Genomic DNA, 27,212 nt, shown 5'->3' with positions numbered 1-27,212 from the left:
ACTGTAGAAGTTTCAGGTTTTTCTCCTTCCCCAAACCATCCCAAATTCCCAGTGAGACACAGAAGTGCCCAAGGACCTGCCCCAAACCATCCCTGTGCCCCAAACCATCCCAAACCATCCCTGTGCCCCAAACATCCCAAACCATCCCAGTGTGACACACAACTGCCCAAGGACTGTCCCAAACCATCCCTGTGCCCCAAACCATCCCAGTGAGACACAGAACTGCCCAAGGACTGCCCCAAACCATCCCTGTGCCCCAAACTCTCTGTGAGACACAGAACTGCCCAAGGACTGCCCCAAACCATCCCTGTGCCCCAAACATCCCAAACCATCCCAGTGAGACACAGAACTGCCCAAGGACTGCCCCAAACATCCCTGTGCCCCAAACAATCCCAGTGTGACACAGAACTGCCCAAGGACTGCCCCAAACATCCCAAACCATCCCAGTGCCCCAAACATCCCAAACCATCCCTGTGTGACACAGAACTGCCCAAGGACCTGCCCCAAACATCCCAAACTCTCTGTGAGACACAGAACTGCCCAAGGACTGCCCCAAACCATCCCTGTGCCCCAAACATCCCAAACCATCCCAGTGAGACACAGAACTGCCCAAGCACCTGCCCCAAACCACCCAACCACCACCTTGGCCTGTGTTTGATGCCAATCACAAAGCCCAGCAGCTCTTCCCCACACCCCTGGCCATGCCCAGGGCCCCAGGACACAGCAGGCACAGAGCTCATTGGATGAGTTTATTAGTGCACAGGTTAGAGATTTACTCCCCTCCAACCTCCAGACAAGAGGTTCATGTGAAAAGGTCTGTTTTCTGTAAAACAAACTCTCTGAGGCAGCTGTTCAACAACAATAAAAACTGAGGAGTAGCCTGCTCAAATTTCTGCTCTTGATGGGCACATTACTGCATTAGAGAAGGAAATCCAACATGACAGGACTTGGAGGGTCAGTTCACACACCCAGCTGCTAAACAGCAGGAGCCATTCTTCCCCCATCTAATTTGCATATATGTATAAATAATATTTACTGATAAAAATCTAGAAAACTACAGAATAAAAAATCTTTACCTAGAATGAGCATTAAGGCAACCAATCCTTCCTTCCTTTGCATGTAAACTTCCTCACAAACATCAGGGAGCATTCTGGACTCAGAGGTAAAAGCAATTTGTTCATTGTTGAAGCCAAATTTTTTCAAGTGACTTCTTTATGGCTGACTTGTAAAGAGACCAATAATAATAATAACATTTGCTTTTTTTTGAACCATGTTTGACATCTGAATAGCTCCAGCATATTCACAGTACACCTGGACAGCAAAGCAGGAATAGTCATACACACAATAGGAATTGTAAACTTTGCTGAATGCTATGAAGTCTGAATTCTCACTTACTGAGTAACTTTGATCTCAGACACTTCCAACAAAACCTAAGTTTAAGGATTCTAAACTTGCAGGACTGAGTTACTGCAGTCAACTGAGAGCTGAATATCTGAAAACATTGATGAGCATCTTTTAGACTATGTTTAAAAAGGCACAAATTCTCCTCCATTTCTCTTTGAGTGTTAATATATCTACATATCTACATGGATATGCTTAAACAATGAGGAGTCACAAACTGAGTTACAAATACTTTACACACAAAATACAAAAATAACCTGTAACATGAAATGCAGTTATTTGGGTACTTGTGAACTCTTTGAAGCTTCCAAGCTGGCACTACAGGAGCAAGTGTGCACCAAAACACTTCATCCATGTCAGAGCCACACCTCCTAACACATCAGTGTCTTAGTTTGGATTTTGTGTATGTGCTGTACTCATACACCAACACTAGCAAACTCCAGAACAAAAGAACTTGATTTGGCTTCAGAAAGTCATTTCTGTCATATCCACATAAGCAGTAAGGCTAAACTGATCCATCAGTCTCCTTTGCAAAGAATTACCTGTGAAATTACCTGCTCAGGTGCAAATTCAGCATTTCAGAGCTGTATGCTTTTACCAGAAATGTTGCAACTAACTTTTTGTTAACCATGAAGGAGTATTTAAAGCAATTAACCTTGAAAGAAAAAATAAAAAAAACTGGCAAGTGTCAAAAAGCTTTTTTTCTTTTTTCTTCTCAAGTGTAATGCACTAGGCAGTTAAATGAGTAGTCTTTTCAGGATAAAATATTTTAGCACTTGTTGGAGAAAAAGCATAAAGTTTAAATAGGTTAAGGTGACTAAATAATTAATACACTTAAACACAAGGCTACATCTCATAAAAACATTCACAAGAGTGCTAACAAAGGCAGCACTGGCAAGGTACTTAAGTCATGATTAGAGTCAGGTTAGCAATAGGAAAAAAGGCAAAACAGTCCAAACTCAATCATCTCTCAACTCCCTATTTCAACTGTAACACTGAGATGTGAAAAAACCCTAAGTTCCTTTAGTCCCAAGCAAAGTTTCAGTCTTACAAGTGTTTAGTGACGATGTAAAATCCACACACACCCTGATACATTCTGATCTCAAGTCTGAGTAAACATGAAGAGTGATTTTGCTTTCATGTTTAAGCAGCAGTGACAGGTGACCTCGTGGGGCAGTGCCATCTTCTGTGGAAAGTTTGGTTTCACTGCAGGTGCTCTGGAGTTCCTGAAGGCTGGTGACTCTTGGAATGTGCTTGCTAGGACAGAGTTGTTGCTAGGATAATTCCAAGTATCAGAAGCAATACAGTTACACAGATTATTATGAACATCAGTTTCTGCAGGGAGAAGAGAGAAAAGTTAAGATTGAAATATTTGTCAGGGAACAGATTAAGATTGTTTAAATCCATTCAGAGCCACAGAATACTGCCCCCAGGCTGAGAGCTGGGGTTTCTCTCTAAGGAGCAAGCTCTGCTATGATTTCCTGTTTCCACCACCCATGTAACCATGGTCACAAGACAGAGCCATCTGTGCAGCATTTCTCTATTTTCCTTTACAAACAGTGGTTATTACTCATGCCCAACTTCTGTAAACATCATTGGGAACAGATGTAGGTCAAGTCTAAATACCTGCTCACTGCCACCCTCCTTGGATAAATATTTGCAGCCTGCTCCAAGCTGTACCTCTGCACCCTTAGCTCAGCACAGGTCAGTAAAACACTGGCAGGAACCAGCTCAGAGGGGCTGCAGGGGTTAAAAAGGAGAGATGCTCCTGTGTAAATGCATCCAAGGTGTGACCCTGGGTCAGGTATTTCTGACTGCAGGCAGTGCCACAGTGACTCTGCCCACAGTCTCCAACACCAGAACAAAAACTGAGCTATTAAAGGAGTGTTAGTACAGAAATGTGCATTTCTGCTGAGCTGTCTGAGCTGGCACCTGCTGCTGCTGCTCTGTGCAGAGCTGATATTAAAAGCTGCATTTCTGCTGCACCAGAGTTAACTGATGGTGCCTGCTCAGCCTGGCTGAGCATCACCTGCACAAGAAATGGCTCTTTACTGCAGCAAAAGCATGAACCCTGAGAGAAACCCCATCTCCTAAACACACTGATCTCCCACTGCTTCATTTCATCTAGCACTAATAAACAGTTCCCAAGTAAGAGATTTGAAGATGTTCTCCAGCTTCATGGCTGCAGACATTTACTTTTTAAAAACTCTGCTTAAACCACAGAAACTCCCAGTGGGTAAAGTCCAGGTGCACTCAGGATTCCATAGTGTCTGCTGGTGTGAACTGGCAGCATGGAAACTCTAACTGCAGGAGCTTTTCCAGAGAAACACCAATTGCCAGAGCTTTTCCACAGAAACACTAACTGCAGGAGCTTTTCCAGAGAAACACCAATTGCCAGAGCTTTTCCACAGAAACACTAACTGCAGGAGCTTTTCCACAGAAACACCAATTGCCAGAGCTGGGAGCAGCCCTGGCTGGTGCTGCCTCTCCTGCTGCTCTGGGTGCCTGGCCAGGGTCACTGCAGGGTCACTCTGTGCACACACAGGACCTGCCCAGGCCCTGCAGGGTCACAGGGAGCAGGCCCATGGCACCCAGCCCTCCCAGTGCAGCACCAGGGGTTAGCAGAAGAGGACAGAGAGAATGAGCCAAATGAGTGATTAGTTACTTACTGCCAGAGTGGCAGGAAGCCATGCATGCTGAGGTTATCCAAGCATCACCGAATACCCACTGACAAACCAATAATTAGAGCTACTATGGCAATCAACACCACTGACACAATGATAATTATCCACATTTTCTGTCAAAAAACAAGGGATGGTTAATATTAAGCACATTAACACTTGCATTTCTTTTCAATTTTTCAAGTAGTTTTTAGAAGCACAAGCACTTTGATTAAAGCCCCCTGTATTCTTAAATTGAGGTGAATGTACCTGTATGATCTTGCAGATGCCAGAATGAACATTTTTAAACTGTAAGCTGATGTGATTAATGCCTGCACAGTTATCAGAGATGACACAAGCACCATTTACACCCATATTGAGTGGGCTCTTTGAACACTTCTGAAAAGATCTTTTGTACAGGATCAGGCCTGTTATCTCTGTGTAGATCTCCATCTATAGAAAATTAATTATTCCCTCAAATCCAGCTCACCAGAATGAGCCTCACTGAACTGCACAGCACATCAAAAGGGGAGACTGGAATGCAAAAATAAACTGCTTGCTAGTCTGATATCAGAATATATTATTTGGTGCCTGATGGGAAGAAAGATACCCAAACAAAGCAAGTGCCATGGAAAGTGCTGGAACACTCCTTGGAACTCAAGTCCTCCACAAATTCAGTGCCATGGCCCAATGCCTCACCTTTCCCACAGGGAATATCCCCCTAATTTATCTGTGAAACTAAAAATTACAAGCAGAATTAAAAAAAAAAAAAAAAAAAAAAAAAAAAGCCTATTTCAGCAAAAGCACTTTTATATTTCCTGCTACCAAATAGATTTTATAGCTTTAAATCCAGGTAAGTCTACTTGTGCTAAACAGCCAAAAACTTTCAACGTTATTTAGAACCTGAATAATTTAGGTATTGTGAAAGCTGATAAGGAAAACATGTGAATTTATCCACTGGAACAATACAATAATTCCTCTTTGGGGGTTTTTACATGGCAGCTGTGAGGGGAGATTGTGAAGGCAGGAACTGCTGATGTGTTCTCACAGTGCCTGTCCTCCATTGGCAATACAGGTTTTCAATACTAACTGCAGTCAATCCACACTGGGAATGCTGCTGTGCTGAATGAGAGCAGCCCAGCCCACCTACCCTGCGGGCCTTGCTCTGGTACTTCACTGCCTTCTTTGTCTCCTCCTTGGCATGTTCCACATAGTCTGTGGCATTCATCACGTTCTTCTCAATGTTGTTGATCATTTCTCCCTTAGAAGGAAAGTGTGAAGGAAAATCACATGAGGGGAATGCATGATGCTGTTTAATGAATTAAAGACAGGCTCCAGAACAGCTCAGTGATGCACATACTGGGGGTGCCATTTGTTCTGCTCTGGCAGGTGAAGGAAACATGGAATGAGAAGCAAGGGCTCCCAGCTCCCACCCAAGGGATGCTCAGCAGCAGGGCAGCAGAATTTCCCCCTGTGCAGCAACAGGAACTGCCCAGCTGCACACAGCCCTGGCTGGGAGGTCTGAGCAGCCAAGGCTGAGTGACACACTCAGATCAAACCCAGGTGTGTCTGAAGGGGGAAAGGATCTTCACTATTCCACACAAGGTTCAGCAGCTCTCTAGGAAACACACACACATGGAGTTCCTCAGAGCTCAGGGATGTCAATGCACCACAAATCCAAATTAATGATGAGGAATGACATTTGGCATGGAATGGAGGCTGGTGAAAAACGACAGTAAGGCAGTTACCTGTGTCTCTGTCCACCAGAAGAAATAATCAGCAGCAGTAAACAGCAAAGCATTACAGAATGATGCACAAGTAACTTCTGTTGGTGTGTGATTCAAAAGAAACCTGCTACCAATTTCTGTTGGCTATCTATTTAATATCAAAGCAACAAAGGACTTCTAGAACAAAACCCAATCACCAAATTACCAATTACCCATTACCAAAAAAACAGGCAAATTTCTCTAACCTGCTGTTCAGGCAAGTTTCTCTTCTAACAATATTCTTTTCACTGTCCTGCAGAAGCCAAACCATTTTAAGACCAAAGTTAAAAATACTTTTGCTGGATAATTGGTATTTAAAGACTAAAACTAGAACAGATTTATGTACATGTCAAGGCAAAGCTTATGAATACTGGAGATGACTTGAGGGACTTGTCAAGCCCTTCACATTCACTTTGGTGAACACAGAACTTCTGCAGGAAATGCAAGGTGACACACCTGTGGCTGAGAATCCAAAATCCCCAGGTATTAACAGGGTTCCATTAAATAGCTTTCCTTACTAAAACATGCACAAAGATGTTCCAGCATATTGCAATTAAATGCACTGAAGGAAATATCAAATGCACTGGCTGGAAGGCAGGTCTGTGCTCAGTTACTGAAAGCATGAGGACATTGATTTGGCCAATCTGCCCACAACAAAACAAAAAACCTCCATGATGAACTTCCACATGTTCTAACCACAGCCCAGAATCACTCCAAATCTGCACTGCCTGAACATAACCAAGTGCCCATTGCAAAGAGAAGAGTGAGGAAAGCCCAGCCCATGAGTGCTGCAGGGCTGACTCACCTGGGTCTCCACAAACATGGCCATGAACATCTCCTGACTCACCTGGATCTCCACAAACATGGCCATGAACATCTCCTGACTCACCTGGATCTCCACAAACATGCCCATGTCCATGGACATCCCCTGACTCACCTGGGTCTCCACAAACATGGCCATGTCCATGAACATCTCGTGCAGCTCCCTGATGCTGGACTCCAGCTTCATGATGTCCTTGTGGCGGGACTCGATCTCGTTCAGGGCCTGCCTGGTGATCTGGGAGTCTGAGATGATCTGGGGCAGACACAGACACAGCTCAGGGCACAGCAGCAGCACACACACACACAGCTGGCCCAGCAATACCTACATCAGAGGTGAAAATGGAAGGATTGCCACTCTCCAACATCTCCTCCAGCTCTTCATCTGTGGTGGTCTTCCCAGCTGGAACACAAACAACAGGACTTCACATAGCATCACTTAGTACTGAGCAGAACATTTCACCATGCAGAAGGATGACAATTCAAAGACAATTCTTGCACTGAGATTTTGCAGGATAAAACCCTGTAGAGTTCAGCCACCAGACTAATTTCAGTCACTTTTTAGACACCTTCCAAGGTAGATGCTGTACTTCAAAGTGAAGTCAGGAACTTTCTAAATACTCCTAATTATGAATTGGAACTAAGTCATATGTGAGTCAGTCAACAGATTATTAAAGCCCATATAACAGCAGCACTGATTTTATGCCAGATGGATTTACCCAGTGTCCTTGTAGACAAAAATGGGACCACATAAAAAGAGCTGTTACCCTGTTAGGCATGTTAATTTTGGAATGGCTTTTAATAACACTTGCTGTTTCAGAATGCAGCTTTTCCTGATGCTTCATTTAAAGTTGCAACATTGGAAGCAAATGAAGCAAAGGAAAAAACACAACTTCTTTAATAAACTCAATAATTTCCTTTAGATTGAAAATTTTCTTTTTTACTTCCAGCTGATCTAAGAAGAGTCATATCAAGGGAGCTTGTGCCACCAGTAAAATTGTTTCTTTTCTCTCCCCCCTCTGAGATGCTGTCCAAGATCTCTGATGCTTTGTACCACATTTAGTGAGCAAGAAGAAGGGAGGCAGTGACAAGCAATAACTGATGTGGGTTTAGGAGGATGTGGGTCACTCACTGATCTCCAGCTGCCTCTGGATCCGGCCCTTGCTGCGCTCCCGGAACAGCGTCTGCGTCTCGTTGTACTCGGTCATCACCTCCACAAACTTGTGTGCCAGCACCGAGTGCTGGGCAGGGACACAGGGGACAGGCAGGGACAGGGACAGGGACAGGGACAGGGACAGGGACAGGGACAGGCAGGGGACAGGGGCAGACACAGGGAGAGACAGGGGACAGGGACAGGCAGGGGACAGGGACAGACATAGACACAGGGACAGAGAAGGGACAGGGACAGGCAGGGGACAGACAGGGGACAGACACAGGGACAGAGAAGGGACAGGGACAGGCAGGGGACAGGGACAGACACAGGGAGAGACAGGGGACAGGGACAGGCAGGGGACAGGGACAGACACAGGGACAGGCAGGGGACAGACAGGGGACAGACACAGGGACAGAGAAGGGACAGGGACAGGTAGGGGATAGACAGGGGACAGGGACAGGCAGGGGACAGAGGCAGACACAGGGAGAGACAGGGGACAGGGATAGACACAGGGACAGAGAAGGGACAGGGACAGGCAGGGTACAGACAGGGGACAGACACAGGGACAGAGAAGGGACAGGGACAGGCAGGGGACAGACAGGGGACAGACACAGGGACAGAGAAGGGACAGGGACAGGTAGGGGACAGGGACAGGGATAGACACAGGGACAGAGAAGGGACAGGGACAGGTAGGGGACAGACAGGGGACAGGGACAGGCAGGGGACAGGGAGGGGGACAGAAACAGAAATCAGGGACAGACATGGGGACAGAAACAGAAATCAAGGACAGACACAGGGACAGAGATGGAAATCAGGGACAGACACAGGGACAGAGAGGGACATCAGACAGGGCCATTTCTGTCACACAGCAACAGCTCTGCACTAGAAATCCCAGTGGCACTTCCAGCCCAACAAACACCCCATGAGTTCTGAACTGAGCTCAGAACACTTTAACTCACTCTCCACTTCCCCAGCACCCAGGGATTTTCTGTCAGCTGGAGGGACCTACCTGTGTTTTCCTGATCCTCAGGTCCACTGATGTACGATTGGCATTCTCACCCTGATCAAAACTCTGCTCAATAGCTGAGAGCAAGACAGGAGCACTCAGTCAATGGCAGTTACTCAACAGCTCACTTTGTAAATATTAGTATTATTATTACTTTTCAAAGGTACAAATTCCCCAGAGACATGTGTAACATTTCAGGGAAAAAGGATGGCAGTGATATATAAGTAAAATTTTGAAATAATTTTGATCATTGGTAGGGATCTTTAAATACAGTAGCTGCTTCAATCACACTCTTAACAGAGTCACACTACTGTCTATTACATTGGAAAATTTTAAAAGATGTCATTTTGCAGTTAAAGTTAATCTTCTTCCAAAATATCATGCCCCCAAAAAGCACTTCAGCTGCAGAAGACATTTCTATATGCAGGAATTATTTTGCACTGTCATTTTCTAGGTTATTTCTGAAAGCAAGGAGTTTTATTTGTCCTCACCACCTACCCTTTAGCCTGGCCCGGATTTTATTAGCAATCTTCTTTATCTCCTCATTTAGTTCTTCAAGTTCTTCCTTTGTTCCTTTAAAAAATATATTGTGAACTGTTAATTATTGCTAATAGGAGTCAGCAAGAGTCTACAAATCTACCTTGCAATCTCAGAATTTTATTCAGTATAACTATGCAGAGTTGAAGTTTATTCTTCTCCTAAGTACTTCAAATACTGTTTTTATAACAGCAACCATCAGGTTCTTGCTCCTTATGACAGGCTTACACCTGGGAAGTGTTATTATTACCAAATCTGCAACTAAACCAGGTGATAACCAGTTTTTTTAAGACTTTGAGGGTAATGTTAAATGCTCCTGAGTTGTAAGTACAGGTGAGAACACAAATTTCTGTCCCCTTTTTGTCAGTGTGCACTGCTTTAACACCCCCTGACACATCTGTGACACAGCTGTGACATTCTGGGGGATTCCAGCCCCAGCACTGGGGAGAGCTGTGCTACATCCCTGTCACACCAGGGCACCACATCCACAGAACAGCCCCTGCCCACAGGAGATGTCACCCCAACATCCAGGGGAGCCCTGAGCAAACCTGAGATCCACAGAACAGCCCCTGCCCACAGGAGATGTCACCCCAACATCCAGGGGAGCCCTGAGTAAACCTGAGATCCACAGAACAGCCCCTGCCCACAGGAGATGTCACCCCAACACCCAGCTGAACCCTGAGAGCCACTGCAGAAGCAGCTGCAGGAATACAAACACACACCAAGGAGAAGAGGGAACAGGGTAAAATAACACCCCAAGTTCAGTTTCCAGCAAGAAGATGAAATAACAAGATAAATGCTAAGCCAGCATTGCAACATTCAAACAAGAACCATCTCAGCATCTTCTGTTCCCTTTTCTCTGAGCCCTGCCCACAGCACAGCCAGGCTGGGGCTCAGGGCAGGGAAGGGGCCATGGCCCTGGGCACGTTCCCTGAGCTCTCAGCTCCCTGCTGGGCACCCCAGTTTGGGTTAAAGCTCCAAAAACAGGGCTGCACATGCACTGGAGCACTGCAGCAGCTGCTGTCCTGCTGAGAATAAAGAGAACTGACAGCACAAGCTTCAGACACAACTTCAACATTCTCACAGATTAGAAGAAATGGAAGTAACCTCTCTGTTTCTGAAGGAAAAACCCATATCAAACTGAGTTCTGGTCCAGGAAAGGTTTGGATGATAAAAGGAATATTCTGAAAAAACATGTTTTCAAATGAGACTTTATAAAGGTCAAAATAAACTAATGAAAGTATTAAATCAATACTAAAAATGAAAATGTTTACTTAGTGTTACATTTTGCATCCTGAATATCTTTAGTTCTATTCCTAAAACAAACAAACAGTATTTCAGAGTATCCAGCCACAATTATGTGACATCTCAAAAATTATTACTCACTTCCTTCAGGATTTGGTGCTGACAGGATAATGCTGTGTTGCTTCTTCACTTCTTCCACATTTTGGGCTATTTTTGCTATATTGTTTCTAATTTCTTCAACCTAGAAAAAGAGAAATATGGCAAAGAAGACAACAGAATGATTTAGGGGCAATATTTTTTATAAACAAAAAAAAACCCTGCTAATAAAACCCAAACTATTTCATCTGTAAGCAGCAGAGAAAGAAATCCCAGCAGAAGTGTCAACATTTAAACAGTCTGTATTTACTTTTTAAAATTAAAACCCAGTATGGTTAACAGCAAATATATTCTGAATGGCCAAAAACTTAAGTGCTAATATTCCTAATAAACTACTATTTTAAAATTCTATTATCAAATTTCTTGTTGACAGGGAATTAAAAACATTTCTCTGCAATAAATACAGAAAATACCCTGAAATAAACTAATAAAGCATTACCAACATTTGTTTTGGTACAATTACAAACCATACCAGGGAAGATGAATTGTTAAACCTCATTACTGAGATTAAGGGCACAGAGAGAAAAGTCAGTCTTTAATCCATGGTGAAAGTGGAACTTTACCTGCTGGAAGAAGTCATCCATGAAATGGTCTTTCTCAATGATAACTGTCTCACCATCTTCATTTCCTTTATACTGTAAGCACAAAAACACAGATCTGTGAAACCCACCCAGGCCACTGCTCTGAAGGAGCCCAACTGCAGCACACACAGTTTCATCAATGGTCTGCCAAGCCAAAGGATTTCCCTTCCTGAGCACTGCAGTGTAAGAGCAAACAAGCAGAGAGGCCCCAGTGCAGAGAGTGCTGCAGAGCAGGGCCAGCAGGGCAGAGGGGCTGGGAGCTCCTGTGGGACCCCTGCAGGGACCACAGCAAACCATCCAGAGCTGGGTACCATCCACAGCAAACCCATTATCCACAGCAAAATCCATCCACAGCTGGGTACCATCCTCACCTGGGTACCATCCACAGCAAACCCATCATCCACAGCAAACCATCCACAGCTAACCATCCACAGCTGGGTACCATCCATCCACAGCAAACCATCCAGAGCTGGGCACCATCCTCACCTGGGTACCATCCACAGCAAACCATCCACAGCTGGGTACCATCCACAGCAAACCCACAGCAAACCCATCCACAGCTGGGTACCATCCATCCACAGCAAAATCCATCCACAGCAGAGTACCATCCACAGCTGCTGCCCCTGCCCTGGGTACCACCACACCAGGCCAGGCCTTGCCAAATGGAAATTCATCATTGACAAACCCCCAGAGCCTCTGCCACATCCCCAGCCACACCTCCCAGCCAGGGCAATCCACAGACCCTCAGTTTTTATCATGGGAAATGACACAATTAACATGCAGCACATGAAGGCAAAGAGCTCAGGTTGTCTTCTGTCATTCCCTCAGTGGAGCACAGGCTGTTTGAAGTGTATTGAAACAAAACTGGAACAAAATATTACCCTTAACATGCAGCCAATGTGTTATTAGAAAAAAATTAACTACAAGATAATTGTCATTAAGGGATTTTTCTTCCAAGGCACTTTTCTTTTTTTTTTCCTCACAAGGCCATCTGATCTTGTAACTCCTACTTTCTCCTCCTGACCTCTGATCCTATTACCCAAGAAGTCTGGTTCTGGTCTTATTAAATGACATGAGATATGCATTGTTTGCATGACAATTCTGCAATTTAACCCAGTGTCAAACACTGCTATCACCTTATAAAGAAGTTACTCCAATGGAGACCTGTGCATCAAACCCTGTGAGTGACCCCAGCCTGAGGGTGAAGAGGCAGAGCTGGTGGCAGCTCCTCTCTGCAGACCCAGGGCACGAATGAAAAGCCCTGGGGCACACCCTGCTCAGGAGCCAGCTGGGTTTGTGCCCAGGGAAAGGATGTCCCAGGAGAAACACAGCAGAGGAGATGTCACTGCCCTCTGAACAGCCTCTCAGCCTGGGAGGCACTGAGCACTCGATAAAGCACTCATTCTGGGGAGATAAGGCCACAACACAAATTATCTGTCCTCACAGATTGCCATCAATTAACAGTCTTGCTTAACACAAGTAAGGGAGGAAGTCTGTGCCCCAAGGGAGTCACCCAAACTCCACCACTCCCAAGAGTGCACTGCCACCACACCACAAGCTCTAAGTTAATATTTGAGAAGGAGCTACATTTTAAAGGCATTTAATGTCATTATCTATGCAAAAGAACACTTTCTGATTATATTTACTGAATTAAGAATAATTTTCTGCTTGCTCATAACTGCATCCTATATTTAGTTATTTGAACTAAAAATGATGAAAATACTATCTCCACTAAGAGATGGTATTCATTCAGAATGTCAGCTTTTAGTTTGATCAGATCTCAGTAAGACATGTAACACCTGGGTGAATCCTGAATGACTGAAAGCAGAACTGTGACTCAGAAATGGCTGCAGCTCTCAGCTGCTCAGCAGCTGACCATGACTGCCCAGCCACGGCCTGGGACATGAGTATTGCACTTTCCTGCTTGGCTGCAGTGATACACTGACACACCAATTTGCTCTCTACAACTAGCAGAAGGATTTATGGACAGCCTACCTCAGCCACCAGCACTTGAGACACCTGGGAAATCTGTCAACCCCTGTTCTCTATATTCTTAAATCATCTCTTACCTAAAATACAGCTCATTTCCTGACTCTCCAACTGTTGTGCTTTTGTGCCTCTTTATTCAAGCACACAAGACCAAGAACTCCCTTTTATCAGAGTTTAGCAGAGACATACTGCTCTCCTGGACTTCAGCTCCCCAGTATGAGCAGTATCACAAGAAGTGATAAAAGGTTTCACGTCAATGGCAAGAGCAATCTAATAAAGTCTGTTTGCAGCTCCTACCTTGACCTTGGGACTGGAAGCCTGGGACACAGAGCTCCATAAACATTCACAGACCTATAAACGCAGCCAGCCCCCCAGGCCAGGAGCTGGAGCTGCTTTGGCTGGGACAGAGCTGCTGTGCCAGCAGCTGGGGCTGGGGTTTGTGCTGATGGGATGTTCTGGTTACAGCAGCTGCAGGGGCAGGGCTGTCCTGCTCCCCTCCAGGGGCTGGGGCACACAGAACAGCTGTCCCCAGGTGACCAGGGACACTGCAGAGCACATGGCACTCAGTGTATCAGGCTGAGAAGGAAGGGGGGCACCCTCTGGGCACTTTGTCTCCCCAGGTCACTGGTGCTGTGACAGAGCTGTCCTGGGGATGCACTGACCCCTGCCTGCCCACTGGCAGGAGGAAGGAATTCCCTTTTTTTGCTTTGCTTGAGTGCAGCTCTTGCTTTACCAACTGAACTGCCTTTATTCTCAATCCATGGTTTTTTCTCTGGGAATTCTGCCCCATCCCAGCAGGGTGAATGAGGGAGCAGCTGTGTGCTGCTCTTGCTGCCAGCAGGATTAAACAGGTTTAATCTCCTGAACAGCAGAGATTCTCACAGTGTCATTTCTCAGCTCCTGGCAGAAGCTATCCTGATGGTTTATGAAACTTCTGTCACTTCCACTACCTAACAGAACTGCAGAAGTAAGTCAGGCTGGAGATATCTTAGTAATTACTGACCTCTGAAACTGGAAACAGCTTTTAGCTGAAAAATGTGACTATTCCTTGCCCTTGGGATTGCACTCAAGGTTAGCAGCTCCTCAGTGCAGATCACATGTGTTCCTGTGGCAGCTGCAGGGACCATGACTGACCATCCTGCCAGGGAACCAGCCTGAGCCCCTCCTCACAGCATCCCTGCCCAGGAACCCACTGCATCCCAGCAGAGGGCCAGGAGAGCTGGGGCAGCTCGAGCATGAACAGGATTTAACCACAGCCACCTCACTGGGAGCCCACTGCCACAAATGGCCTCACAGTGTCACAGCTCATCCTCATCCTCAGCACTTCCACGTGTGAGCCCAGCCCCAGTCACAGCCTGACTCAGGGAAAACAACAGCCCTGTGCTCCTGCTCTGCAGAGCCTCCTGCTGGGCTTGTTTCCCTGCCACCCACCCTCACAGCTCCAACCTCTGGGACTCTGCATTTGCACCTGCTCCTGAACAGCTCTGGGGGCACTGAGGGACTAAGAAAGTCCAGGAAAGAGAGACTGAGTGTTCAGGAAAAAAATCAGTGCAGTTTTGTTCAAGTTACAGGTCCTTGCTTAAAAATACAAACTTATAGATTGCTATGTTCTACTCATTTTTCAAAGATTATCTGTAACATATCTTCATCATCACTCACAAGTAAATAAATATAAACATCAAGTATTTTAAATGATTCACCAATCAAGCAGAAACAACTGATTCCAGCAGACAGGTCTGCATCCACTTCAGCATGTCACAAGGGAAATAACCCCCTAAAGTTGAACAAATGCAATTATGGTTGCTGTCTTCTGATAAAGCACATACTTCACAAAGTTCTTTGAGCTAAGAAAACAAGAGGAAGCAGCATTATCTGAAGGCTACATAATCTGCATGGCATCAACCACTTCTTTCTCCAACAACTGTTTAACAGCCCAAACATAGTGTATTAACAAAAATATCTGACAGTTATGGTGATGCTGTGTGAATGAACCACAAACATTGATAGGCAGCATCTCTCCCTCTTCTTTATAAATCATCTGGGAAAAACTGATGGCAAAGTATTTTGCTTGCTGCCCAGTAAAATCCAGGAACACACAAATGAGGACACAGGAAATTAACATTTCTGCTGAAGGCAATGGTGAGCTCAGTTAAAACAGCTCAGAGCAGGCTGGGATCTTCCAAAGTCCTGGTGTAGCACTGCAGTTCTGGGGGCAGATGGACTGGAGGGAGCTGCCAGGAGAGGTATGAGCACAGGAACACAAGGAAATCCTCGTGCTAAGGAAAACAGACAAGTTTTAGTTATTTCTGAACTTTGCAGGCCTGGGCCTGATTGAAACCACAGTGTCTGTGCTCTACTCTTAAAGATTTAGCCAAATGAAATACAATGAAATGACATTAATAAACCTGAACTTCAGAAAATAGGCAAACAAATGTTAACACATTATTTCTTCAGGTTTGCTCTCCTTTCCAGAGCACCTCTGCTTAAAGCATTTATTCTGTGAAAACCACCTCACAAAATCATTATATTTTTGATATTTCACATAAAGATGTAAGATGGAAGCTGCTACTTCAGTGAGTTTCCTGTGGAAATGGGAATATCCATTTCCTCTGGATATGCAACTTTACAAAACTTCAGGTCAACTACACATTTATAATTGTGATAAAACACAGACCAGCTCTTCAGTAGCTTTTACCTTCATTTCATATTTAAATATTTTCATTAGAAGAAATATTTTAAGCCTCTAAGCAATTTATTAATTCCACAGGCAGTGAAAATGACTGACAAACACATGAAGCACTTCAGCAACACTGGCAGATACATATTTAAAAAGCAGCCCAGCCCAGTGCACTAATGTTTTCGGATGTCACACACTAAAGCTGCCTAAAAAATTCCTCTGTACAGCTGCATGAAACACTTTTAACCCTGTCAATGGGGGGTGTGTCAGGGTGTGGAACTGGCTCCTTCCATTTACAGAAACACAGAACGGGATTCTACAGGTATAGAATTATAAATACAAAGCAAATTTGGATCACTGTTGGATGCTTCCTCTATTTGGGATGTGTGCACCAGCACCAAAATTTGGCACGTGTTCCCACAGCCTGGACATGTTTAGAAACAGGGAAAGGGAGTAAGAAGACCTGAAAGAAATGACACTGCTTTGTTGGCATGACTCCAAAACATCATTCCTGGTAGAGAAACTGTAATTTAATAATCCTAAACCCTTCCCGATGGCAATCCATCCTTTCAGAGAGGAAGACAAAGAGACTGGCAATTCCACCACTACAGATGGAGCTTCCAAAATGGATTTTATGAACCAGAAGATGAAAGAGCCCCAGACCTGAACACAGCCCAACTTCTACACATCCGCAGAGCACTGGAACTATCACAGGAACTCCTGTGTGCTCTCCATTTCCATTTCTTTTCAGGAAAAAAAAAACAACAAAACAAACCCAAAACAAAAACCCTCAAATATCCTTTTATTTTTCCCAAGCCATATCCTGCTGCAGACAGACTGATGGTGCCTCTCCCCAAACTCGCCCTTCTTTTTTAGGATACTGTTTCCAAAGCACGAGCAAGGGAAAGGGAAGGAGCAGATAAACAGAGCAGCTACCATTTTGTAAACACGCGGGGAATGGAGCGGAGCGCTTTCCTGCCGCAGGGCCGGAGCTCGGGGCGACAAAGCAGCCCAAAATCACCGGGAAATGAACGGAATTCACAGCCCAAAATCACCGGAAAATGAACGGAATTCACAGCCCCAAAATCACGGGAAATGAACGGAATTCAGAGCCCAAAATCACCGGGAAATGAACGGAATTCACAGCCCCAAAATCACCGGGAAATGAACGGAATCCAGAGCCCCAAAATCACAGAGTTACCGGAGACTGAAGGGAATTCAGAGCCCCAAAATCACAGAGTTACTGGGAACTGAAGGGAATTCACAGTCCCAAAATCACAGAGTTACCGGGAACTGAAGGGAATTCACAGCCTCCCAAAGCACGGAAATACCGGGGAACGGGACGGAACTCAATGCCACACAAATCACGGAATTACCGGGGCACTGAGCGGAGTTCGGAGCCGCCCAAGCCGCTGGCAGAGGCCGGGAGAAGCGGAGCACGGCGCTCTCGGGACCGCAGGGGGTGGAAGCGCTGCCGGAGCCCCGGGATCCCGGCGGGAGCGGGGCCCTCCCGGCCCTGGGCACCGGGATCCCGCTCCACCCTGCCCGCCCCTCAGCCGCTCCCTCACCCCCTCAGCGCCCCGCCCGCCCCTCAGCGGGTCAGCCAGCCGATCCTTCACCCCCCGAGCGCCCCGCAGCTCCGCCAGGTCAGCCAGCCGCTCCCTCACCCCCCGAGCGCCCCGCACCTCCGCCAGGTCAGCCAGCCGGTCCTTCATCCCCGCGGGCCCGCGCTGCCCGCCGCCCTCCGCGCTGCTTCCGCGGGCCCGCCCGCCGCAGCGCCGCCCGCCCCGAGCACCGCGCACGCTCGGCCGCACGGCGGGCGGGCCCCGCGCCGGCAGCAGCCACAGCGGCCGTGCCCTGAGGGCCCCGCCCGGCGCCGTGACGCGTGGGGCGGGCGCGGGGGAAAGGGCACGGGGGAAAGGGCACTGCGGGCGGGGAGCGGCAGCAGGCCCGGCCCCGCTGAACGGGCACGGCGGGCCTGGCGCCGTTCGGAACGGGCTGCACACAAACCGCTGGGCTCTGCAGGGGTCAGTTCCCCACAGTTCTGGGTTCTGTGTGTGTGTGTGTGAGGGGCGCTCAGCACAGGAACCCGCGGGCCCGCGCCAGGGAATTCCCATTCCGCGATGGATCATAACCCGCTTGTGGCAGATTGTCATGAGAGAAAGTTGTAGAAAAGTGTGATGTGTTTGTTTTTCAGTGGTACAGGCTCGTCCTAAAGGCTGGGAGTTTGTAGGAGAGCGTTCTCGGGCTCTGGAAGGCAGCGCCCCTCATCTGCATCTCAAACACATGGTACCCGCTGCCTTTTGTTTTGTATGTTTATCTGTGGCAGAACTGCTGAGTTTGTTCACACTTCACCCGAGTTAAGATACGGGAAATGTAAAAGAATCTGCTGATTACTTACAGATCTTTTTTTAGTGATCTAACGCTGCTGGGGTGTTTTGCTGCCTTTGCTGAACGGAGTTATCTGGAGCAGGTGTCTTGTGCATCCTCTGAACTGAACACTTAATTATACATGCTGATAAAACAGATGCTAAGAACTAGATTCACATGGTAATTTATGTTTTTAACAATGAAGTGTTTGCCAGGAGCTCAAATGCTATGATAATGGAATTTTTAATTATTCCACATTAAAGTGCTAGATAGTTTGCAGGGAAAAAGTAGTTTACTAATAAATTTGTTACAATATTAAGAGATAACCAGAGCACAGTGAGCGTTGTATACACATGTACAGGCGCTCAGCAAAAATGCTAAAAACCACTCAAACCCAGCTCATCTCAAAAAAGGAAGGAAAATGCAACATGCCAGCGATTTTTCCAAGAAAATCTCACACATTTGGATTGACATTACACTATCAAATAAGCAAAAATTACAGCACACTCAGCCACTCTTGTAAAGCTTTATATATGTATATTATGTATTTTGTGTCTGTGTCAGAGGAAACGAATAAGAAATAAACTATGTTTGTATGTATCAGCTGTCATGAAATGCTTTCCTTGTCAATGCCATTTATTCAGATATATGTAAAAACGAATCATTTATATATTCTATATTCTGTGGGCAGCAACAAAGATAATAAAAGTAATTTAAGTATACTGGATTAAAAAAAAAAAATCCAGAGACCTTAAAAATCAGAGCAAGCCCATGAACTCGATACTTATAGATATATGCAAAACTCCTAAGTCAGTTTTCAAACACCTTTTTATACTGATACTCGGACAGAGTTTTGAGATCTTGGAGAACTATTCTAAATCCAAGGCTTACAAAACAGCTTTTGCTTTCATTACTGCACTCTCCAGTGAATGTAGATCAGTTTGTATGAAGAATGGAGATCACGGTCATGAGGCACATTTAAGGAAAGCTCTGTTGACCACAGCCCATCATACCTGAGAGCTATTCAATCAAACCCTCCTGCTGTTAAAAACCTCTTTACTAACCCACGCTGGAGGCACTTGAACAGTTTTCCTAAGTAACTACGTGCCTTGTCTGCGGAGAGAGCATCACCAGCTGGCAGCACCTCGTGGGGTTTTATTGATGCACAGCTCGGGAGTGCCCACAGCTCCCGGAGCTCTGAGGAGCTGCTTCCTTCAGCAGGGCTGGGCCCAGGGCAGTGCCTGGCATGGGCAGGGACCTGCAGTGACCCTGGGCAGTGCCTGGCATGGGCAGGGACCCGCAGTGACCCTGGGCAGTGCCTGGCATGGGCAGGGACCTGCAGTGACCCTGGGCAGTGCCCGGCCTGGGCAGGGACCCCGGGCAGTGACCACCTGCCCCAGAGGTGCCCCGAGTGCTGCGCTCAGGGCTGAGTCCCTCGCTTTACAAAGGCCACGGAGGTGCTGCATGTGCCCAGCAAAGGCCACCAAAGCTGAGGAAAACACGTCCTGCAGGAGTGGCCGAGGGAGCTGAGGGCTCGGGGCACCTCCTGCTCCCCACAGCGAGGGCGGCCAGGCCTTCCTGCCGGGCCTGCAGCGACGGCATCACAGCAAAGGCCCTCAGGGCACGTTCAGTTCAGATATTCGAGAAGGTTTGTTCGCTGCTCGGGCGGTCAGGCAGTGGAAAGGATGCTCAGCGAGGCGATGCAGCCGCCATGCCTGAGGCGCTGAGGAGGACATGGCGCTGCGATGCGGTTTGGCTGTTTCGGAGGCAGTGTTGGGCAGCTGTTCTGACCGGCCAGTCTCACTGGGCTCTGCCCGGTGCTGTGCCCGGAGCCCGATGCCCGGAGCCGTGCCCGGTACCGCGCCCACAGCCCACTACCCGGGGCCGCGCTCCCTCATGGCCGCGGCCCGGCCCCGCCTCCCGCCGCCTCCCGCGCGCCGCGCACCACGTGACGCCCGGCCCCGCCCCCGCCCGCGGCCGCGCGCCGTCGCCGTCCGGGTATTTGAACGGCGCTTCCGCCATTTTCCCTGCGCCCGGCACGGAGTGAGCGAGCGGGAGAGCCTCGGCTGAGGTACCGGCCCCGGCCGGGCCCCGCCGCACCGGGCCCGCGGGGCCGCCCTGCGGAGCTCCAGCGGCTGGGGCGGCGGTCACCGTTAGCTCGCGGCTGGGCTGGGCGGGCCGGGCTGGGCGCGGGGAGGCTGCGCCTGAGGGAGCGTTGCGGCTGCGGGCGCCGAGCGCGTGGCGGTTTCTCGCCGCCGGGAGCGGGGCGGTGAGAGGGCCGGGCCGCGCGCGGCTGCGGCCGCGGTGGAAGGGCGGGCGGGCTGCGAGGGGCGGCGGGCGGCGCGGCCGGGCCGGGCCGGGCCGGGGGGAGGCGGCGCTGCTCAGTCATGGTGCCTCATGGCGGGGAGCGCGCCCGGCGCGGTGCGCGGGCAGGCCGCGCTCGGGAGCCCCGCGGGACGCGCCGGTCGGGCAGGAGCTCCCGCCGAGGCGGGATGCGGCTCTAGGAGGGCGGGAGGGGAGCGGGGCCGGCCGGGCCGGGCCGGGCGGGCGGAGGCGCCGCCGCCATTGCCGCGCGCGGTGCCGCCACACGCGGCGAGGCGCCGCCCGGCCCGGCCCGGCCCGAGCGGAACGGCCCCTTCCGGCGGCGCTGCCCGCGCCCCAGCGCTCACGCTGCTGCCATTTCCCCGCAGAGCCAGCATGGCCGCCCAAGGAGAGCCCCAAGTGCAGTTTAAGGTAAGGCGCTGCCGCGCCGGTCGCGGTTGTGGGTTTTTTTTTTCCCCTTTCCCTAGGAAAGTAGCGCGAGCGACTCTGGAGTGCCGACGTGGATGGTGGGTTTGGTTTCGAAGTGCTGGTCTTTACTTAATGGGTCATTTATTGTAGTGTTGCATACAGCTTACACAAGAAGAATCTGTTATACTGTGTTAATCTATTCTATCTGCTGTTTAGTACAATAAATTTAAATGAGTCTTTGCTTACAGAATGATTTTTAAATTTAAGAACTGAAGTGCACTGTAGAAGATGCTTGGAATGAATGAGCAACCTGATTCTGTTCTGTGCTAACTGATTTCTCTGCTGTGCTAACTGTTCAAATGTTCCAGAAGAGAATTTTCTGGTGTTTTGTGTGGCTGGTGGGTTGGTGGTGTTTTTTTTGTTATTTTAACAGCCAGAAGTCCTGAAGACTGCTTCTTGAAGGTTGTTACTTGTTTCTGCAATGCTTGGCTAGCATATTCCAGTTCATGGAGCAAGTGTTGGTGGGTTTTTTAATTGTGAGATACCAATGGGTTTCTCCAGTGGGGATTCTGGTAATTTCCTCTCCACATCTGGTTGCTTCCAGGTTGAAAGCCCTAGACATCCTTCATTCAGTCTCTTACAGTGGTTCAGTGGAACCATGTTCACAGTGCAGTGCAGTTTTTACCTACAAGGGCTGGATAAGACTTAGCACAGTTACAGCATGATGGATGGGTTTAACAAATTGCTTCCTAGCACAGGAGCTGCTTCATGGGGAGTTCTGTCTTTTGTTTGCAGCACCTTGCAGGAGTCAAGCTCTTTGTAGAAATGAATAGTATCTGTGCTAGAATCACTGATGAATGTCTCAAAATGCCTTGCTCTGACTTTTCCTTTATCTGTCTGCAGCTTGTTCTGGTTGGTGATGGTGGCACTGGCAAAACAACATTTGTGAAGCGTCACTTGACTGGTGAATTTGAAAAGAAGTATGTAGGTATGTCTGAAGGAACACTTGACTCCAGTATCTTACACATGGAAGTCCAGTCCATGCTTGCTAAATGCACTCTTTGTTTCCCTAGCAACGCTGGGTGTTGAGGTTCATCCCCTGGTGTTCCATACTAACAGAGGCCCCATTAAATTCAATGTGTGGGACACAGCTGGCCAGGAGAAGTTTGGTGGCCTGCGTGATGGCTACTACATCCAAGGTAAGGGCAGCTCTGGATCTTAGAGCTTCATTCTGCTCCTGTGGGCCACACTGCGAGCTGTCAGTATAGCTGCAGTGATGAGCTGGCATGGAAGGCTTCAGACTCTCCATGTGGAGAGGACAGTGTCCTTTGTCAGACAGTGTGTGCTCCTGTGTTTGAGGCTGTCAGTGTGGGCTTTGCTATCAATGGAAGTGGTGCACCTTCAGTGACCAGGTACTGCTGGTGGCACTTGGGGTTTAAGGGGGAGAACGTGCTTCAGTAAATGCAGGTTTTGATCTGTATTGCTGTGCTCAGGCAAGGGCTTGCAACACACAAACTCAAGATTTTCAGTGCCTTGAGGAAGTTGGACACCTCCGTTTGTCTTTCTGAAAAGGTGCACAAGTGTTCCTTCCTTCTGCTTGGCAAAGATCTCTCCTGTGCTACTTCACTCACCTGCATATCTTTATTTTATTTTATTTTTGTAAAGTATTATTGAGAAACTGCTCTGGACAAGGGCATCCTGAGGTGTGGATCACAGGCTCTCAGCCTACCTGAAAGACACATTAGAGTGTCTGAGATGGGTTAAAAAATAGGTATTAACTGATTCTGTCAAATATTTGGGCAAATCCAAATTGGCTTCTGTAGTCTTGTATGTTCTCATATGGTGCAGCACCATGTTCCTCAGTGCTAGAGCTGGACTAGTGCTAGAGCTGGTGTGCTGTGGGGTGACATCCATGGGCCAGGGGCTGTGCACTCATGCCCTGACCCTGCTGACAGAACAGGAGCTCTCAGAACTGTGATGCTGGGAGGGAAAAGGTACTGCAGGTGCTTAGCCCTAGTGTGGGATGTCTCTGGGTTCCTCCCCTCCATCCCTGTTGCAAGCAGGTGGTGGTACTCCTGGTGTGACTTGGCTCTGCTTCTCTTGCAGCTCAGTGTGCCATCATCATGTTTGATGTAACATCAAGAGTTACTTACAAGAATGTACCTAATTGGCATAGAGACCTGGTACGAGTATGTGAAAACATCCCCATAGTGTTGTGTGGCAACAAAGTGGATATTAAGGACAGAAAAGTCAAGGCAAAATCCATTGTGTTCCATAGGAAGAAGAATCTCCAGGTGAGTCAGGTTGGATGGGTTCTGCTGAGTGCAGCTGGGTTTTGGATGAGAATTGAGTGCTCTGCCTCTATTATAGGCAGCCTCACATCTGTTGGCTCTTCAGACCAGAATTCAGAAGTGATGGTGGCAAGGATGATCATCACTGGCCTGGAGCAGAAGCTGTGCTAAGTTCTTAAAGAACTTCTGTGCATTTGGCATTAAATGTTCAGAATCTCATCCCATGGCAGGAGTGGGACTGCAGTAGATCACATCACAGGAGACAGATCCCTGCACTATTGTCTCCTGAGAGCTTTATCCTTGATGAGATTTGAGAACCTTTCAGTTCATAGTCTGCCTGAAACTTTCTAGACACTTAAATCACAACTGCCTATGAATATGCAAACAGAAGCCATGCAGTCAAAAAAAGGAATGTTAACAAATTGCTTCTGTGTTAATCTTGGTATGTCCTAAATATTAGAGAGTTTTTATAATAATGTCTAATATGTACTTTTTTCAGTATTATGACATTTCAGCTAAGAGTAACTACAACTTTGAGAAGCCTTTCCTGTGGCTTGCTAGGAAGCTAATTGGAGATCCCAACCTGGAGTTTGTTGCCATGCCTGCCCTTGCACCTCCTGAAGTTGTTATGGACCCAGCACTGGCAGCACAGTATGAGCAGGACTTACAGGTCAGTGGCAGGGGGCACAGGGGGCAGCAGTGGCTGGTGGCTGTGTCACAGGGCACAGAGCTGCAGAGCAGTTGTGAAGTGTGGCTTCCTTTGTTGCAGATTGCTCAGACCACTGCACTGCCAGATGAAGATGATGACCTGTGAGGGATGAAGCTGGAGCCCAGCGTCAGAAGTCTAGTTTTATAGGCAACTGTCCTGTGATGTCAGTGGTGCAGCGTGTTTGCCACTTTATTATCTAGCTGAGCAGAACATGTGCTTATCTTTGGGATGCTGAAAGAGATGAATGGGCTTCGGAGTGAATGTGGCAGTTTAAAAAAAAAACAAAACAAAATGAAAAAAAAAAACCAAAACAAAAAAAACTTCATATTTTGGACCTGCATATTTAGCTGTTTTTTGGACTGCAATTACTTCCCCTTTTGAGTTTCAAATATAAGACTGCTGCAGTCACATCAGAGTGTTAAGTGGAAAATCTTGTTTCTGTCATTCCCATTCTTTTGTTTAGGTAATAAAGTTGTATTTCAAGTATCTCCAAGCAAGTGAACTTTCATGCATCGTTAGGAAAACTGTTCAAAGTGTCTTCTGTTCTTCATTTGAGGGTAATACTTGATTGTCTGCTACTGCATTTCTCATTCTGTTTTCCTTCCTGCTTCTCATACTATGCTCCTCTTGCTAATTCAGAGCTAACAGTTGTCCTTTCCTTTGTGTTGGTGCTGGGGCTGAGGTGGGTGAGCAGAGCTGCAGGCAGAGCCCAGCCCTGAGCCCAGCCTGCAGCTCTGCTGGCCATGCTGCAGTCAGACAGCCCCAGCCCCTCAGTGCCCCACAGGTTCCTGCAGCTCTGTGCTTTTAGCAGCCAGCAGCAATGGCCCCAGGCCTGCTAACTGCATGAGCAGCAGTAGAGCTATAGCTGCTTCCAGCAATTCTGAGCAAATTCAGATTCACCCACCAGACAGCATGGCTGGAGCTGACATGCTCTTGCCTGCCCTGTGGTGTATAACTGAAGCCACAGTGGTTTAAACATTAGACTTAACTGTAACTGCACCAAGTTCTTAATTTGAAACTGGCTTATTACAGCACAAATGGTGGAAAATGTCAACTTTTAACACTACCTTGTAGAGATGAATCTTGGTCAATATTAGTACTGCTAGTAAGCAAAACTTAAGTTTAGGATTTTTTTTTTCAGTAGTGTTGGAGTACATGAAGTCTCGAACTCTTCAGTTTTGTATTTTTGGTTTCTTAATAAAGTGGAGCATTTCATTTATGCCTTTTAACTTGCATGTTTGTGTACATAAGTTACTTCAATATTCAGCCTTTTCTGCCAGTAGCAAAAATTGGACTATGACTGTTGTGCTATATTGCTGTAAAGGAGTCATTTTTATGTTAGTTCAGTTTGGGAATTCTTGGAGGGTTGGGTTTACAGTTGTGTGTTTAAGACTTGAAGCTCCTGGATGAGAATGAGGAGTGTTGCACACTTGGTGTTTGTAAAGGGACAAACTCCCACTCAGTGTTGCACTGACTCTTGCTGCATAATCCTGCTCTAACTTCTGTTGTAGGCTGTTGTCTAGTGTTACTAATTCCCTCTGCAGGTCCTGGTTAATCCTGCTGGCTTGGCTGCTGCTGCTTCACTAGGTGTGGTGTGGTAGCTTTGGTGTCCTGGAGCTCTGGGAAAAGCTCAGAACCACAGCATGGTGAACTCGTGCAGTTCTGCAGGGCTGGCACTTTGGGAAGGCAAGGCAGCAGCACTGGGCTTCAGTTTGTGTGGTTTGACATCTTCACAGCTCCTGTCCCTGGTGTGCTTCCTGCAGAGAGCTGCAAAGGGGGAAAGCTGGTTCAAGGCTCTAACAATGGGGAGCTTTGTGATCTTCAGTCCAGTTCTGAAACAGGAATTCTCATCCTGCTGTGAAGGAATCTCTTCAACTTGCAGTGTTGGGGAGGGAAATGAAGCCCACTTGCAGCACTTGTTCTTTTTGTTCCTTGTTAATCTGATTTTAAATAATGCAGGTAGCCTTAAATGCACATGCAGAGTGCTCAGTTCAAGTTCCTTATCTCTAATTGTTCTGAGGAAGTTTTCACTGGTTGGGTTTAGGGAAAACCAGATCTTAACCTATCTAGTGAAGTAAAGACAGAACTAAAGTTCTTAGAACTTTGCTGAAGCCCCATCAACTGGAGACAAGTCCTGCTCTGTTCTGTGCTTGGCTCAGGTGCCTGTAGGTTCTATGTTCCCACAGCAGGCTCTGCTTTCAGGCTGAGCTGAGAGTTCCAGGTCACTGCAGCTGGGCCAGGAGCTGCTCCTTGTTCCAGCACAAAGCTGGGAGCTTTCAGAGTCCAGGCCCTGAGTTCTGTCACCAAAGCAGCAGGGGCAGGTTGCTGGCAGGGGAAAGGTGCTGCTTACTGGCAATCAGGAGAGTCACAGGCCTCAGGAGTGCTGGGCTGCCCTTGCATCTCAGCATTTCAACAAAACCTTTTTTTCTCTTTAGAACACTGGGTAGCACTTGTCTGCAGCACTGGGAACTGATGTGCTGAGAAGGTGAAGACTGTGCCTCTTGCACCTATAAGTTAAAACAACAGGATTTGTCTTTTCCCTACAGAAATTTGTCTCTTGTGCTGCTGTTAGTCTGAGGCTGCTGGGATGAGTGTCTGCCCTCACCTTCCTGAAACAAATGCCTGCTTTATTGAAGGCAGTTCTTTGCCTGCAGTGGTGGTACTGGTCCCTTCCTCACCTGAGTTTTGGCAGCCCTTCTCTGTCTCAGGCCAGCAGTGAGAGCAGTGTCTTACAGGAGTGCTGTGATCCCTCCTTGCACCTGGGACTGTTCATCTCTAGCCTGCTTTGTGTGTGTGCTGCTTGTGCACCGAGCTGAAGCCTGGCTGTGCCCAGCCCAGGCTGCTGGGGCGTGCCCTGGAGCAGTGGCTCTGTGGCTCCTGGTTATCCTGTCTGGCCAGGGTGCACACAGCTCTGGAGGCTGTGCATGTGTGTGCTGGCCAGGAGCTCTCTGCACAGCACACTGCAGGGTCCTGCTGGGGAGCCCAAACAGGAGCATCCTTCTCTGCCTGGTTACTGACACACATTTATTATTTATTCCAAGGCTCCAGCACAGCCTGAGCTTCTTTGGGTTACAGACTGGAGTGTACAGGGCACATACTTATAATTGGCCTCTGTGGCTAAT

General features: G+C 47.7%; 2 protein-coding genes across 4 annotated transcripts; one reads left to right on the top strand and one right to left on the bottom strand.

Moving 5' to 3' along the window:
• Positions 1–736: 736 nt before the first annotated feature.
• STX2 (syntaxin 2) lies at positions 737–17,826 on the bottom strand. 2 transcript variants are annotated; one of them, XM_056504231.1, is made up of 11 exons: positions 17,676–17,826; positions 11,307–11,378; positions 10,729–10,828; positions 9,304–9,378; positions 8,809–8,882; positions 7,779–7,887; positions 6,976–7,049; positions 6,765–6,902; positions 5,212–5,322; positions 4,071–4,198; positions 2,647–2,736 (listed from the first exon to the last, which is right to left on the bottom strand). In XM_056504231.1, the coding sequence occupies exons 1-10, from the start codon at positions 17,703–17,705 to the stop codon at positions 4,115–4,117; spliced, it is 867 nt and encodes a 288-aa protein (XP_056360206.1). In that variant the 5' UTR covers positions 17,706–17,826; the 3' UTR covers positions 2,647–2,736; positions 4,071–4,114. The 2 variants fall into 2 exon arrangements, with proteins under 2 accessions (XP_056360207.1, XP_056360206.1); XM_056504232.1 differs by lacking the exon at positions 4,071–4,198 and having other exon boundaries at positions 737–2,736; positions 17,676–17,825.
• Positions 17,827–20,306: 2,480 nt separating this feature from the next.
• On the top strand, positions 20,307–25,319 carry RAN (RAN, member RAS oncogene family). Of its 2 annotated transcripts, none has more exons than XM_056504151.1 (7): positions 20,307–20,431; positions 21,051–21,093; positions 21,994–22,078; positions 22,164–22,289; positions 23,197–23,384; positions 23,881–24,051; positions 24,151–25,319. In XM_056504151.1, exons 2-7 carry the CDS (start codon positions 21,058–21,060, stop codon positions 24,193–24,195), a joined length of 651 nt encoding a protein of 216 aa, XP_056360126.1. In that variant the 5' UTR covers positions 20,307–20,431; positions 21,051–21,057; the 3' UTR covers positions 24,196–25,319. The 2 variants fall into 2 exon arrangements, with proteins under 2 accessions (XP_056360126.1, XP_056360125.1); XM_056504150.1 differs by lacking the exon at positions 20,307–20,431 and adding an exon at positions 20,546–20,629.
• The last annotated feature ends 1,893 nt before the right edge of the window (positions 25,320–27,212 follow it).

This window comes from Oenanthe melanoleuca, chromosome 15 (genome assembly GCF_029582105.1).
Source record: "Oenanthe melanoleuca isolate GR-GAL-2019-014 chromosome 15, OMel1.0, whole genome shotgun sequence".
In the NCBI taxonomy this organism is placed as follows: Eukaryota; Metazoa; Chordata; class Aves; order Passeriformes; family Muscicapidae; genus Oenanthe; species Oenanthe melanoleuca.
This window is presented reverse-complemented; position numbering and strand designations above follow the sequence as displayed.